This window comes from Chenopodium quinoa, unplaced genomic scaffold (genome assembly GCF_001683475.1).
Source record: "Chenopodium quinoa cultivar QQ74 unplaced genomic scaffold, ASM168347v1, whole genome shotgun sequence".
Lineage (NCBI taxonomy): Eukaryota > Viridiplantae > Streptophyta > Magnoliopsida > Caryophyllales > Amaranthaceae > Chenopodium > Chenopodium quinoa.
This window is the reverse complement of record NW_018744988.1, coordinates 1,678,399-1,695,763: the sequence shown is the minus strand read 5'-3', so window position 1 is coordinate 1,695,763 and position 17,365 is coordinate 1,678,399. Positions and strand designations below refer to the sequence as shown.

Here is a 17,365-nt window from a genome sequence, read left to right as displayed (position 1 = left end):
TAAAAACAATCAGGTAATCGATTACAAATTGAAATCAATCAAATTCGCTTTCACAAATTCAATTAATATTAAAATAATTAATTCATCCACAAATTCATCTCAAAATCAAAAAATAAATTAATATTGATCACAATGAGTTCATAATAACAAACCTTGATTGATATCTTTGGGAATTTAAAATTGTTCCATCACGTTAAATACAGAAATTTAATGGAGAAAAATCAAAGAATAGAGGAGAGAGAAAAAAAGAATTTGGAAAAAAAAATGAAGTAAATTCAATAGAGAAATAAAAAGTGATTGGATTAAAAAAAAAAAGAGAGAGAGAGAGAGAGAGAGAGTTTCTGTAAAAAAAAAAGAAAAGAAACAAAATTTTGTAAAGATGGTGAGAAAAAGAAGAAGAAAATGAAGTTCTGTTTCATTTATATAAGGTTGAGTTTTAATAAGGGTCTAGCTATTTTAGATGGAATAGGGTCCATAGAAGAATTTGTAGCCCAATATTATTTTTATTTTGAAATAATTAAGCCTAACTTTGATATTATGGTTTTGGGCTTTTTTTCCGCTAAGAAGAAGGGCCTTCAACTAGTTTTTTTTTTTTTTTTTTTTTTGGGTGATGCAACAGAGTTCCATTGCCTCCAATCAGTCAATAAATATTAAATCTACCGTATATAGCATATTAAATAAAAGTTAAATTCCCTGAAATTATAAAGAAACTGATGGTCATTTCATCATATTAATGTGTAAATTAGACCTAATTTTGCGTTATAAAATCAAAACAACATCACTAGTCAATAGATTAAATTTGTATGATGTCGCTATGCAATATGAATGCAATAATAAGAAAATTTAACTAACTTCTTAAAATGTGTGAAAATGGGTACTTTGTAAAATGATAGCTAATCAACTATCGAGAATCTATGTTTTACAATGTGTTAGGTCGATGTTTATTTCAAGGCAAAAGCTAACGAACGCCCAACTAATAGGATTGGGTTTTAAAAATACTTACTTTCAATATAAATTTCTAGTAACACGAAGTGATCGTGAAGTGATCAAGTTTGGAGCCACATTTGATGAATTTCATGAATACACATGCCTTACATATGTATATCTTTTAAAAAATAAAATAAACTTGGTCGATTCAATGCCTTACTATTTTAGTGAATCTCCAATGCAAATAATGAACATACATAATACATATACATTAAAGTATGAAATTATTATACAGTGATAAATCCTAATACTATAGAATTTAAATTCCAATATGTGCAATTAGAAAACAAGTAAACAAGTTACAATTTTTTTAAAAAAACAACCATGGAATAAGCTTTTTATATGCACTAAAATGCAATAAACGAAAAAGGAACAATTACCTGAAGATTATTGTAACGGTTGAAGGTCTTACTACAAAGGTGGCAAGAAAAATGGGTGAACCCTGCTAGAATTTGAACATCACTTGGTATCCAATAATTATTAGTCATCATTCGAAGTTGATTATTATTATTATCACCAACATTATTTCCATTTCCCTTCCTTACCAAGTTATCATGATTAGGTAACCCGATGTGCAAGGCAACTGTAACACCATCATTATCATCATCTTCTCCTCCTTTTTCATTGTTGTTAAACTTCTTCGCGTTGTTAAAATCCTTAACACTCGAGAAGCTCTCAGCTTTGCCCGGAAAAAGGTTGAGAGGTTCGATTCTCTTATCATCATCTTTGTTACTAAAACTACCTAATGAAGAAGTGCAAGAGAATGTCGTAAATGGTTTCATGAATGATGAATCTATAAAGGAATTCTAGGCTATAATCTATGTCTATAGCATGAAATTTTTGAATTGATAGATTTGTACGTAGATCCCTACCACCATAATTTATATACACCCTTTGTATAGCTAGAATTAGCAAATTTAGGGTAAATGGTCCCGTACTAACCTTATGTAATTCTAGATATGAACAGGTTTTACCAAATATCCATTATACTCATATTAGGTATACATACACTTTTTATTACCATTGCATCCCGCATACGTAAGGACTTAACCTTGTGCTTTGATATTTAAAAGTGGAGAAATGGTAATTAAAAGAAATTACACTTTACACACGATTTTAATTACAAACTAAGTAGTCCTAGTTTTTATTTTTTAAATGCCCCAATTGACGTACTTGGCACATTTGTCAACATGAAACTTTAACTAATTATCTCTTTCATTATCAATAAATATACAAATATATTATATATAATATACATGCTGATATTCAAAATATTTACGTATATTATTAAAACAGTTTAACAAATACCTATAAACGGAGTAACTGTGCTTAATCTTATTTGTAAACATCTCTATGGATTAAAGTGGTGTATGTGAATAGTGCATAATGTAAATTAGGGCACTTAATAAAAAAATACAGGGGAGTTGTAAACATCAATTTTGATATGTAAAATAAGTAACTATATATACATGAGGAATTGAATTAAATAATTGCATGCATTAATTTGAATTGTATAATATACTAGTATGCATTATACTTTAAATCCCCATACTCTACTAGGGCTTGTTCTCATTGACTGAACTCAGCTGAACTGAACTGAACTGAAATGAATATTTTATAAGAGAAGAAAATTAGGAGTTGAACTGAACTAAACCAAACTTATTAGAACTGAACTGAACTGAAAATAAAAACCGGAAAAATAAAGCCATAAAAACACCTTGAAAATTAACAGGCCCTAAGTTTAATGTATGATTATTCACTTTTACTGTATAGAATAATCGATCCGTACGTTATAATACTTACATTATTTATTCACTTATTCTCTTATATATGTCATAATGTAACCTTAGCTTAACAAGGGTATAATAAAAGTTCAATAATCTAAAACTACAACTTATTTTAAAGTCTAAGATTTTGAAACTTGTACAACCTTTTCGTACATCTTAAAGTAACATAAACGACAATTAGTTCTAGACAGAGATAGTATATATACTATAAAATTCGGACTAGGGGAGGTTTGTAAGTACCTAAGAGTTGGGAAATTTGTTATACAATCATGAATGTTAACGGTAAAATTAAATACAAAGAAGACTTTTAAGGTGGTATGATATTAGGTAGGCAGCTGGAGTATGAATCTTGGTGAATAAAACAACAATCTTTAGGAATTATTATTTTATAAATGGGTTTTTAATTTATATCTTAATGTAGGTATGCACTTTTAATCTCTTCTGTATGTTCTCATTTCCTGGTATTGGATTCGAAAACGAAATGAATTAATTTTGGTAGCCCTAAGTTGTGTAATTTTAGCAAATTTTCATTGCAGAAAGCTTGATTATGTAAAGCAATATAAAGGGTTTTTGTGCACTATACCAAGCAAAATTTGGTGAAAGAAAAGGAGTGAAGTCCAAAAAAAAATTTATTTTATTTTATTTTTGTTTTTTCATCTTTTATTCATTTTATTTTTATACATGATGAGAAGAATGTTATTGATTTTTGTATATTTGAGTTGTTGTTGGACCTACCTTATTGGTGTGTATGTTAGAGGTAATAAATTGAATTAGATACATGAAGTAAATTCCTTCAATTCCTTGATGAATCCACAAGCAACTGCAGCATATGATAACACACGCAAATGCAGATTATGGCCTCTTTTTTTTGGGTTACTGCAATGCTGCAGGAATAAATCTGGCATTTGACGGGCTGAATTAATTTTTATTTTATTTTGAGCTCATGCTTTAGTATATACCTCGTATTTAAAATGGTATATTTTCTTTATGGTAAGAGAGTTATAATGGATAAAGTATTTATATAAGTTTTGTAGTACCACCTCTAATATATTATAGTAATTAACTTAATAATGAATAAATTACTTGATAATAAAATTCAAATAAGTTCTATTAAGTCATGAAGGGAATTCTAATTTTTTATTTTGGTATTCTTTTATATAAAATAAAATAAAATAAAATAAAATAAAATAAAATAAATCCTCTTTATTTTTATACTTGAGCATTATATTATCTATTTAATATTGTATAAAACAAATCTATCCGTAAATTGAGTGGTACGTTTAACCCCTTGTATTAAACAGTAGGACATAACTTATTAGAAAGAAGACCACTTGAATATGTTGGACGTTTAGAAAATCGTCTCATCACAAACTATCACTTTTTTTTTGAAACCTCACAAACTATCACTTAGGGCATGTTCTCATTGACTGAACTGAACTGAACTGAACTGAATTGAATATTTTATAAGAGAAGGAAATTAGGAGTTGAGCTGAGCTGAACTGAACTGAATTGAACTGAACTGAACTGAATTTCAACGTAAGAGAACAGTTGGGCCATGTTCTGTTCACCTTATTTTCATTTATTTCATGGTTAATGAGTTCATATACGGGTTAATAAGTTCAGATAAGATAAATTCAGGAAAAATAAGTTCAGATATGTTGTGATAAGAATTAATCAGGGCTACGACCCAATTAAATTTATAACTAAAATAAGTTTTAATAAGGGCTAATAAGTTCATATAAGTAAAAATCAGGTGAATAAAATGCACCCTTAATTAATTAATATTTACTAACTATTAAACTAATAACTCCACTTGTATATTATGAGAATTTCTAATATTTCATTGTAGTTTTCTCTCATCCATATAGGTAATCTCATTTTTTTGAATAAATTATCTTTATAGTAACCCACATTACTTGATTAATTACTTACATGTGAATTGATCACATCGTCAACAAATGATTTACAGTTGACTACATATAAGAATTTATGTTCTTTCCTACAAGAGATCCATTCAACATGGTTATGATAGTAGGAATCCAACATATACATACATGATCACATGCATATCGGATAAGTTTTTCGCTGCATGAAAGTATATAACAATTATTTCACATGGGAATAGTAGTTCTTGTTCTTCCTATAATAAAAAAAACTCGAGCTACAAAATATAATAATTATCCAAGACTTCTCTAAACAGACAACTTTACTCTGGCCAATCTGTTACTAATATAAGTAGAGTAAGGGACAAGGTTCTAATTTTATGGACCAAATAGAAGAATCCAATTCATCATATGTTATCTTTAAAAATATCTAGCTCTTTCAATATAATTTATCACTTTCATAATCTAATCGAATATATACTTATATCTTGTTCATCCTATTTGTAATAATAGATCTTTAATTTCATTATGAACTTTTTTTTCTGTCAAAATCCACCTTTTAAATTCTTATTTTTGTGAAAAAAATCACCTTTTTTAAAAAAAAAAAAAATTATTATCCAATTTAAAATTTTTTATTGTAAATCAACACCTAGTGCAGGAAAATGAGCTTTGACTACTAATGATTCAATCTTGTTGGGGGAAAATTACAACAAAATTTTTATATTGGGTTGTTATTTACAACATTTTTTAAAATATAGTTTTTTCACTAAAATAAGGGTTTTAAAGGGTGGTTTTGACAAAATTTTCAAAAAAAAAAAATTATTCTACCATACATCTATTATACGGAGTAATAGAAAAGTAAAAGAAGTTTATTACACAATAAGTAATTCTAGACATTTATGTATTGGTTCTTTTCCACAAAGCTTGATAATCTTGGCGGATATTATTATGATATAATAAAAGCCCAATAAACCTTTCTTTCAAACAAAAAAAAATATCTAAAAAGATCATATGTCAACTAATTTGATTGTGACCCATATATATTTGAGGCGAAAGGATCACAATTTATCAAGAATCTAAATCCTCAAGAAGACACACATATGCTCTCAATTAATGTTTTAAATCATCAAGACTCAAGATCAAGAAACACAAATTATATGTTCTAGAGTCTAGATACCACCAACATGGAATCTAAGAAGACTCAGTAAGAACCAATTACATACTTGATATATAAAAATTAGTTGAGTGTATCCAAGAATTATATAAATTGAAATTGATGTATTAACATAAATTTATTATTCAAAAGGGTCCTTTTTCTCATACATTAGTAAATTGTTAAGCTTTTGCGCTTAGTATTCAACAACATAGTCAATTGACAAGATATGAGAAAAAGAGGTAAAAAAAAGAAAAGAATAATTCACAAAGAATTATTTTCCAAGGGAAAAAAAAATGAATAAGTGAGTTTTGCATGAAGTAAAATATAGTAATAGTAATAATAGTAGTAATAATAATAATAATATTGGTCAGTCCATAGCTTGTGCCATTGACATGCTCTTTGTTGGTTGAAAATCCATTTGTTGACCCGAATGTAACAGCTTAGGACCCGGAAAAATTATACTTATAAATTTGTTTGTTATGGTGGGTAAAAAAAAAATCAGGAGCATGAATTTTTTTGTTAAAAGATTATACAATTGTGAACATGGATCCTTCTCAATTGCTTGGACCCTCAGAATGGATCACTGCAGTATCCGTCTCTACAGAGCTGTTTTGTTGAGCTTGTGATTCCTCTGTTGATTAAAAGAGTTGCATTTAATAGGCAAATTTAAACATCTAAAAACCATGCAAAATTATATTTATTTATAGTAGCAATACAATCACAACAAGTATGACAAATCAATATGTTTTGTGTTTATAACAATAAACAAAAGTTGCGTGATACAAAACATCCGATTACATGTTTATAACATAATCATACAAATTAAAATACATGTGTTATATACTACCTCCGATTACTTTTATATGCAACTTTGGAATATTTTATATCTCATAAATAGTACTGCAAAGTTGCATATAAAAGTAATTGGAGGTAGTATATTGATACATAAATAAGAGGCGCTTTCTCAATATTTTGAGGTAAGGGGAAAGAATTTAAACTAGAGACAATTGGTTTGGAAATGAAAGGAGCTTTCAAGTTAGTTACCATATCAATTCTTAGCTTGAATTAGCATGTAATGTTACAAAGACACAAGTTACCCTTATTTCAATATTTACTAGCCATCATTTGGACCCCAAATGGTGCTACCTCCACTTTAAAGATAATAGCCCACATGTTTCTTTTTTGAGCATTGAAAAAACCCACTTTTCAATCATCATATATCATCTTAAGATCCTTATCAAGTTTTGTTACAAATGGCTCCTCCAATATTTTATTTGATATTACTCTATATTGTAAAAGATATAGTTTTTTTATATTAGACAAATGGATTATTTATTCAATCATACAACTATTACCTCGAGTAAATCTTTCCATGAAATTAAATTATTGATACTTTGCAAACTTAAAGCAAAATTTCAAATATCTAAAATTTAGAATCCTTAACTATATTCTCACTTTAAAACCATAATATAATTACTACGTTACTTAGTATAATTGTCTTCGGCTAGTTTTAACCTTATTGATTTGAAGGTATAGGATCAAATTCCGTCTATTTTATAAGGAAGCCCCAGATAAAGTGGGTCAAGGATGGGCAAAGAAGAAGTAAAAGCAAAATATGAAAGACTTTAAAAGAGTAACCTGGAAATCTGACAGAAGAAATAGACATTACCCTAGGTGAATCTAGTTTTTTCACCCACGGTTTGCAGAGAAATATGCAAACCAGTAAGGCAGCATCAATCTATCTATCTTAGATGAAGTGGGCCATTTGGCCCACTGGGCCTATTTATGTACACTAACGTACATTTACTGCTTTTTGCAGACAAGCATTACAAAAGAGAGAAAATTAAGGCCTTAAAAAGTTGTCATTGTTACTAGTGAAATTGGAACCACACATGTACAGTATTATTTTCCATTTCATTTGTTGTCAAAAAATGACTTAGAAAAATCACTTTTGGTTCATGTAGCCGATCCCATTTATAAGATTAAAGTTTTGATTGATTGATTTGTTGCCAAAAAATATTTTTTCCATTTTATAAACAAAATATTAAAAAATTTCATGTTTATTAATCCATATAAATTGAATTAAATTTAATAAGATTTCACGAGACTGCTTTCAATTCGAAAATTCTACCAAACATAAATAATGTCTATTAAGCAATGTAAAATTAAAATTGATTATCTACAAAAATCGAGGAAGCAATAATAAAAAGAAAAGATTATTGGGTGATTTTTTTTTTTTTTTTTTAAATAAGGGAAAAACAGCTATTGTTGGTATCAATTCATGGCGTCCAATATCCCAAAAGTGGGATCTTTCTCTGTCACTATCAATTGGGTTCTTAGGGTCCCCCCTCTAAAGTTAGTCATACCTTGTTGGAGATGGGAAGGACTAATGGAAGATAGAGAAACTTTTGTTCTTTGTTCAACTACATTCACCTCCTTCTCTGCAATATACTGTAGTACTAAATATTGTAGATACGAACGTACATGATCATATTGACCCATCGATATTTCTAATCTAGAGCAAATCACGGAAATTAATCCAGCCACTCTAAAAATTGATTTTGACACGATTTCAATTTGACACTGTGGTGGTTATCTATGTCTGCTGATATAAGTTTTTACGTTTTTAATGGCTTCCTTAATCCTTATATAGTGTAACATGCACAAAAATGATTACAGTCAAAGGTTAATAAGACCTTGCACATTGTAAAGAGGTCCACATGCAAAGGTATAACATATGAGATGATGGTTATTGGCCTGGTTAGTGGTTGCTATGGCCACTTGACAATAATTATCTCTCAAACTCAATCTCGATCACTTTCCAGATAGAATTACTAACAAAAGCATTCATTTTTTAATAGTTATGTCACATATAATATAACATACACATAATGCGTAAAGATTAAAGTAGAAACTTAATATCACGTTATTTTAAACAGATATTTTCTAGCTAGTATGCTATCTTCATAGTAGTAGTTGAATCATTTCAAATTATATATTCTCATACTTCGTATAAAAAGGAGTATCGAGAATACAAAAATACCTGTAGAGGACGCAGGGACTTGTAGGGTTGTGTCATTTGACGAAGGAAGTTGTGATCCGGAAGAGGGAAGAGTCGTCGTAGAAGGAGCAGAAGTAAAAGCAGGAGCAGCATAAGGACTATAGGCAGCAGGAGCAGCAGCAGCACCTTCGAGCTGCGGCGTAGGGTAGTAAAGATAAGAGGGAGCGGCCATACAATGCGCCGCCGGAGTGGTGGAAGAGAAGGCAGCAGTTCTAGGAGTGGGAGTAGTAGGCAAAGAATAACCACCATAATAAAAGGGAGGGCCTAAGGATGAATTAGAAGGGGACCCACCAGCAGCAGCACCATAGAATTGTGCATAGTACTGCTGTGATTGTTGCTGCACTTGTTGTGGGTTGTATACACCCTGCATGTTTTCAATCACCTCATGTCAATATTATTGTTTTACAACCACTGTTTTTGTCTCTTCAATTATTTTTTCTAATCACATATATAGGTAATTTTTTCAATTACTTATTAAATTAACCAGACTAGCTTAATATTCGATATGATGAACAATCATTTTTTTTCTCATTTCTGTTACGACGTAAAAGTTGATAGATAGATACAGTTGTACAAACAGTTTTAACAATCATATAAAAGCATAATTAAACTATATTGATTATGCTCTAAGATGAGATTATGTAGGTATATTGATTAAGATGAGCTTTATTCTTTCCACACATTAATTTTCTAATCTGAACTTATTGACCCGTGTAATCGTGTATACATGTATTTGTATTCATTGGTCCTAAAGCGACAATTACAAAAAGTTTACTTCCTTTGTTCTTAATTATAAAGTGGTGAATAAAGGAGGACAAAATTAAAGAAAGGCTTACTTGGTAACTATAGGCTGTATAAGGGTACCTGCATGAACAAAAGAGCATTTAGTTTGACATTATTATGTAGGTGAATGCACACATTAACTACCCAAAAATAATTACTTTCATTAATTTCTTCTCTTTCAGAAGAAACTACCCAAAACTAGTAATCTTACCCTCCTGAGTAATTACTTGTATATGTTAAAATTATAAAATACAAATATATTTTAGTGGTCCCCACTAGCATTTACTCAATTAGACACCAGAAAAAGGTTTGACTAACCCATCATTAAGTTTTGACACACAGTATTTCAAGTGCACATATTATGGAATTTATCGTAGTATTACTGTATGAAATACATTGGTTATCATCATATTTTTCTGGAGAATAAGTATCAACTTCACATGATTATATTTCTTAGGACACTGTGTCCTCTAATAAGTCAAACATTTTTCTTATAGCTATTTCAATATCTAAACCAAACTCGCCGTGACACTTTTAACTCGCAGAATTAGAAAATCGATATAGACATGCAGCCATCTAAACCAACACTAAATATATAATCAGCTATCGCTATATGGTAAATTTTGAAGTGGATAGGAAGTACTAAAAGCAAATCAAATAAGTATATACAATAAGATCAAAAAATGAGGTGAGAATAAGAGAGTTCCTGTAGTAGATAAAAATAGGACCACTATACTAATATATGCATTGAGAAGTCACTATAATTGATGCTTCAAATGCAGAAGTAATGTACACCCTTGGATGGGGTAGACAACAAGTGTAGGTCGGCCATACTTGGTTGCACGCACTAGATTAAAAAATGTGGTAAATAGTCATATTATTATTTAGGACATTATATAGGAGAATATATACATGACCATTTTTACTCATATAAAATCGTAGAGTACCAGTAAAAATCTTCATTTTTGGCTCAAGAAATGAAACATTGTACTTTTTTGTTCCGGATGCATCAATCATAGTACATTTCACATCTACCCTTGAAATAAATTTTACATAGGTTTTTTTAAAAGGTGAATCCTTGATCATATCATGCACAATAACCCCGGGTTACTTTGTTTTTTTTATGTCACTTCAATGTATGTACGTTTGTACATATGTACTACTAGGTTAACAGTGTGTGTGGATAATGACCGGGTGATGGATTATTAATAGGGTAATAGGAGTTAGATAAATAGGTTGTGAATAAATGAAGGCGGTCGTGTTGTTACTTGTTAGTATACGATAAATCGAAGAGTGAATAGGAAATAAAAGGCTAGTAATAATTTTCTTATTGTTTTCTGTTCCTATAATCTATTACTTGATTAATTTGACCTTATTACTAGCTTGCTCTATCAAATAGGTTTGCTCATTTCAAATTAGATCTATACCATACATTTGGATGACCTTAAAATTTGAAAAGCCTCACTTATAAAGCTAGAAATGATAACATAGAATAATCTAAAATTCAAAAGACTTGTCAGAGATGTTAAAGCTTAATTAATTAATAAATGACGTACTTAAAAGTTGAACAATCTCTAAAATATATTTGAAATACTACTGGCTAAAAAAAAGTCTTTGCAACTGCTGAGTTGACTTTTTTAAAAAAAAAAAAAAATTGGCCTAATTTTGAGCTGACCTTCTCAAATAGGGAAGACTTTCCCTTATTTTACTCCAATAAAAATGCCTCATGAAATTGAAAAAGACCAACATATACAGATCTTCCATTAATTAGCCGTTTCTTCTAGTATTAATACTTATGAAGGTAGAAACTAAGGTACGTGATGCCATGCTGGCAACACAATAATAAAATCAAATCAAATAAATGAATGAATGAAGAAGAGGATGGCATGTAGTATAAAGTTTTACAGGGTGTCATTATACATACCAGCTGTACTCTTCACCATATTCAACTTACTCTCTTCCAACTCCTAAGATTATTACACACACTGACACATACTCGACATACACCCGTATACTTATTTTGTGACATGACACGCTTAAGTGGCGCATTCTGTAGTCCCGATAAATTTATTATTCTCTATATCGATAGTTTTATGTCCCTTGATTGATCCCATGTATCATAACCCTAGCTTTTATGTTGTATTCATCATTAATATAAATAATAAGGTACATTATATGTGATCATGTATCATTATTGATCATATGCCAATGCCAACTATATATCAAACATAAGAGAAATTAAGTTGGCATCAAATGCATCATTTATGTATGCTGCTACTATCTTCCTATCTTCCTATATTTGTTAACTGTTGTATGGACCATTTTCTTTTATTGCAAAACCCCCTATTTGCTTCTTGTACACATTTATCTCATTTAACTTTCTTATTAACAATATAGGGGCAAGCTAACTAAGGTTACTAATAAGATCATAATAAAAACCTATGGTGGGGGATCGATCCCTCGGTCGATAAGTGGGGAGAACCAAAAATGAAGGGGAGAATAGAAGATTATTGGATGGAGTAGTAAGTACCACTAGTAAATGTAAAGTGTCCTCACCCATAAGGATAAAAATATGGTGTTGGCAATGTCTGTTGTGGCGTTGGCATTCCACTATACGACGACGACGATGCCTGTCCTTGTACTGCTACTCCTCCTTGATTACTTCTACCTACATACATTCATCATATCAATATTGTCCAACATTAAGCAACCAAATATGTATACATACATAATGTTGTATGCTTCAAATTTCCTAGGATTGATTTTTCATGTAGATATTAATAAGCGTAAACCAATTGATTAAGACACGCTCATAATGTATACAAAAAGATACCGCATATGCTTGTTGTACAAAAACATGAGATAACGGCTCAATTGTTGTAGGAGCCATGGAGTAAATACGCGCTATGTATACAAAATTACATTTATATCCTTTTTACAAAAGTTGTAATTAGAAAAGTTAATGATGGTGGTTAAGAATTAAGAAAGAAATTAAATTAAAACCTCTTGGTGGTGAAGGCCTAGGGCGACCAAATGAAGCAATGTTGCAATTAGCTCGTCGTCCGTCAATCATTGGATTAGCATCTAAGCACGCCCTTGCTGCAGCTGCTGGCTCTCGGAATGTTACCTGTATGTTTTAAATTTTTCATAATGCGATGAAATATAATTAATTATTTTGGGACTAAGTCTTTGTTGTCATTGTAAAAAAAAAATATAATAATAATTAATCAGTTGATCATTAATCATAAAACTAACCAATTTTAACATAGTGATCAACGTTATTGTTAGAAAAAAAAAAAACAAGAAATTATAAAAATCGGTAAAAATTAAAAGTTTCATATTTAAAAAAAGAAAAAAAAATAATAATTTAAAAAAAAAAAACTTACAAAACCATAGCCTTTGGACTTGCCAGTGTTCTTATCAGTGATGATGACGGCTTCAAGGATCTCACCGAATTGCTCGAAATAAGCGCGCATTTTTTCGGTAGGAGTCTCCCATGCTAAGCCTCCGACGAAGACTTTGGTGTACGTGGTGTCGCCGAAGGGTGATCGGTATTGATGATGCACATGGTAATGAGCCATAGTAACAGCAGCTTATAATATATGGTTGATCAAACTATATATTATAACCAAAGAAAAAAAAAATTAATAACGACTCCTCCTCCTCCTTTAAATTTGCATATGATGGAATTGAATTTATAAGTTGCTCATAAACTTAATTGAAAACGACAGGAATTGAATCCTTTGATTGTCGTCATCATCATGATCTTTATAGGTTTCGAAGGCGGTATCGAGTTTTGGACTTGAGCCTAGGCCCCTTGTTCTAACAAGCTCAAACTCTATGGCTCAAAGATCATAGAGAGAGAAAGAGGGAGATGGGGTGTAGAGAGAGAAAGAGGGAAAGGGGAGAAGGGTGGTTAGGTTAAGAGGGAAAAGAAGAGAGGAGAGAGAAAGAAAGAAAGAAAATTAGGGACAGTTGCAAACTCTAATTTGCTGTCAAGTAAGAGAGAAAAAGAGGAAAGGGTTTGAAGAAGGGATTTTGTATATCCAGAAAGAAAAATGACAGCTGCTTGACTATGTAATTGACTAGGTCTTTTTTGTCAATTCATCATTACTTTTATTATTTTTATTACATTATTATTCATTCTACTTTATTACAAATGGCACTAGTAGTAGTAGTAGTCCTACCCCTCCTCAATCAATTTTTCTTATTCCTCTCTTATCAATCTCTATTTGCCAGCCTATATCACTGTAAAGCTATGTGTTTTCTGTGCCACCAACTCAAATCCGTCTCTAGCCCGGGTTCGATTAGCCAAGCTCAACTGAATCGAACTAAATTGATCTTTCTGGTACCTGAAAGTGGATGGTGGAAACTGGGAAGTGATCTGAATAAAGGTTCGTTGGAATTGACTTGTTTCGAACCGAGTTGATTAGGACTACTTAGAGTAATATATTGTGTCTATAATAAGCTTATTAGCAATAGACATGAAATTTACTACCTTTTTAGAACCCAAACTGAATTACTTCGTACTAACTCAATTGACTTGCGTACAAAAATAGATATTTAGTGACCAATTATCATGATTAATTACTAACAGATTATATCTCCAAAATATAACTTGTGATGTTGAGATCAATAATGGACTTAATGATGAATCATATTTCGACAACCAAGCAATTTCATATATGTGTCTAATTAAAGAATGTTTATATAAGTTCTACTCGTACCACGAGCATATAATTAATTATAAGAATTACTAAAGTGAAATCTAGCATTCGTATAGCAATGTCTTGTGTGCAAGATATAAAATTGGTGAATGAATTTTGAGTGGAATTAATTCACTGATCAGTGACTACATATATGTGTGAGAAGTTTAATCATGGTAAAGATTTAATAGCATAACTTCTCTTATTATTGGATAAATCATCAAGCAGTTATACAAGAGATCCTAGCTACTTTCAGTTATTACTATTAGAAAACCATGTAACACCTTAAATATCCTATAGATGTAACTAATCCTATACCTATAACTTTCCTAATATCAATACGGAAATTATGTATCTCACGAATATATTTTTTCAATACATCTCCATCTGTAATTGTAATGACAATAAGCGAACATTATAATTTCTTATCAATGCTTAAGTCGAGATGCACAAATCCAATAATGTGTACAATCTAAGATGTAAACTATCCTCGATATCATGAAAAAAAGTAGGTTTCAAAATCTCACAATAATCTCTTTAATTAAAAATCACCATCTAACGCAACAATCCTAGTCCCCTTATCGAAGGCTAGGATTGTAACATTTGGAATATTAATAATCTATCCTAAATTATATATATTATGAAAGCTCAAACTCTTTTATCTTCATCCAACTAGTAAAATATAAGAGGATAAATACGATAGAATATAGGATTATTATTCTAGATATTCTGTTATCGTTGGATATATTTTGTATATTTTGTGTAATTATCTTTTTAGATTTCCTAACGTGATTAGGACTCACACTTGTAACCCTATATATTGAGATCAATGGAATCGACTCCAAGCTGAGGAGTTTCATATTATCTAACATGGTATCAGAGCCAACATGACACAAAGGTCACGGGTTCGAATCTCATCCACCCCCCATTTTCAAGTGGAATATTAAGCGCTGGGTATGAGGAGGGCCCATGTTGCATCCACACTTCTAGCCCAATGGGCTCTCATGTGAGGGGGCGTGATAGAGTATAATACATATTCATGGACCTCAACTATTAGCTTAACCATTCGATCCCCACTTCCTAAAAATCACAAACAAGCCCTTTCCGACCCAAATTGGAATGTTGCGATGCGTGATGAATATAGTGCTTTAATTGAAACAGGGACATGGGATTTGGTTCCAAGGCCTACGGGGGTGAACATTGTTAATTGTATGTGGTTATTTCGTCATAAATTAAAAGCTAATGGTGATCTTGAAAGACACAAAGCTCGTTTAGTTTGTGATGGCAGGTCTTAAATTGAAGGTGTTGACTGTGATGAAACGTTTAGTCCGGTTGTTAAGCCTGCCACTATTCGAACGGCGTTGAGCTTGGCTATGGCTCGTAAGTGGTCTATTCACCAACTTGATGTGAAAAATGCTTTTTTTGCATGGTGAATTGAATGAGTGTGTGTATATGCATCAACCCCCTGGGTTTGTTGATAAGAGATTTCCAGGATATGTTTGCAGACTTCGCAAAGCTCTATATGGCCTCAAACAAGCTCCAAGGGCTTGGTACCAGCGTTTTGCTAACTATCTTTTGCAGATGGGGTTTGTCATTGCTAAAATGGATAATTCTTTATTCATCTTCCGGCATGGGAGTGATATGGCATATTTGTTGCTATATGTTGACGATATTGTGTTGGTTACTTCCTCAGATAAACTACGTGAGAATATTATTTCTCATCTACGGAACGGGTTTCCGATGACTGACTTAGGTCCTTTGAATTATTTTTTGGGTATTGCTGTTACACGTACACCTTCATATTTGTTTCTGTCACAGCAAAAATATGCACAAGAAATTCTTGAACGTGCAGGTATGAGCAGTTGCAAACCTGCACAAACTCCAGTGGATACTCAATCCAAACTAAGTGCAGATGCTGGACCCCAGTTTCATGATCCAACACTCTATCGCAGTCTTGCAGGTGCCTTACAGTACCTCACTTTTACTCGCCCTGATATAACTTATGCAGTTCAGCAGGTCTGTTTAGTCATGCATGATCCTAGAGTGGCTCATTATGATGCATTGAAGTGAATTCTGCGATACATTCAGGGTACCATTGATCATGGGTTACATTTATATCCTTCGGCTCCTAAAAACTTGATTACATATACTGATGCAGATTGGGGCGGGTGTCCAGACACTCGTCGCTCCACTTTCGGTTACTGTTGTTTTTTGGGTGACAACCTTATTTCTTGGTCATCTAAGCGTCAGCATACTCTCTCCAAATCAAGTGCAGAGGCAGAATACAGGGGCGTCGCAAATGTTGTTTCTGAGGCATGTTGGTTCCGCAACCTTCTTTTAGAGCTACATTGTCCTCTCCGGCAGGCTACTCTTGTTTATTGTGACAATGTCAGTGCAATCTATTTATCTCACAACCCCGTACAACACCAACGCACCAAGCACGTCGAAATGGACATTCATTTCGTTCGGGAAAAGGTGGCGTTGGGGCATGTACGGGTATTACACGTTCCTTCTCGGTATCAGTTTGCAGACATTTTCACGAAAGGCCTACCCCGACAACTATTTATGGATTTCAGGTCCAGTCTCAGCGTACGTCCTCCTCCCGCTATGACTGTGGGGGTGTGATAGAATATAGGATTATTATTCTAGATATTCTGTTATCGTTGGATATATTTTGTATATTTTGTGTAATTATCTTTTGAGATTTCCTAACGTGATTAGGACTCACACTTGTAACCCTATATATTGAGATCAATGGAATCGACTCCAAGCTGAGGAGTTTCATATTATCTAACAAAATATATAACTCAGTTAGAATCACAGCGGGCCTTTAAAATTGCTAGATCCAAACTCTTTTTGACAAGAACTACTCAAACACATGGAAATTCAATAAGTGTTTTGTCTAATACATTGAAAAGTCTCTGTTGTGAACTAATTCACTTTCAAATTTAGGAAATATTTCAATACTCCCAATCTTTTAATTTTAAGCACTTGCCAAATTA

At 31.7% G+C, this 17,365-nt stretch overlaps 2 protein-coding genes across 2 annotated transcripts; both read right to left on the bottom strand.

Moving 5' to 3' along the window:
• Positions 1–1,334: 1,334 nt before the first annotated feature.
• LOC110706517 (protein TRANSPARENT TESTA 1-like) lies at positions 1,335–1,769 on the bottom strand. Its single transcript, XM_021884435.1, has one exon. The coding sequence runs from the start codon at positions 1,767–1,769 to the stop codon at positions 1,335–1,337; it is 435 nt and encodes a 144-aa protein (XP_021740127.1).
• A 4,285-nt stretch (positions 1,770–6,054) lies between these two features.
• LOC110706602 (RNA-binding protein 38-like) lies at positions 6,055–13,781 on the bottom strand. The gene is made up of 6 exons (XM_021884545.1): positions 13,044–13,781; positions 12,661–12,784; positions 12,214–12,325; positions 9,711–9,738; positions 8,857–9,238; positions 6,055–6,444 (listed from the first exon to the last, which is right to left on the bottom strand). Exons 1-6 carry the CDS (start codon positions 13,236–13,238, stop codon positions 6,368–6,370), a joined length of 918 nt encoding a protein of 305 aa, XP_021740237.1. The 5' UTR covers positions 13,239–13,781; the 3' UTR covers positions 6,055–6,367.
• Between the last annotated feature and the right edge of the window lie 3,584 nt (positions 13,782–17,365).

Coding starts and splice junctions, on each gene's coding strand:
- LOC110706517 (XM_021884435.1), bottom strand. CDS start 1,769: ATGAAACCATTTACGACATTCTCTTGCACTTCTTCATTAGGTAGTTTT.
- LOC110706602 (XM_021884545.1), bottom strand. CDS start 13,238: ATGGCTCATTACCATGTGCATCATCAATACCGATCACCCTTCGGCGAC. Junction 12,326..12,660: donor TAGGCCTTCACCACCAAGAG/GTTTTAATTTAA, acceptor GAATGTATGTAG/GTAGAAGTAATCAAGGAGGA. Junction 9,739..12,213: donor CCATATTTTTATCCTTATGG/GTGAGGACACTT, acceptor TTGTTCATGCAG/GTACCCTTATACAGCCTATA.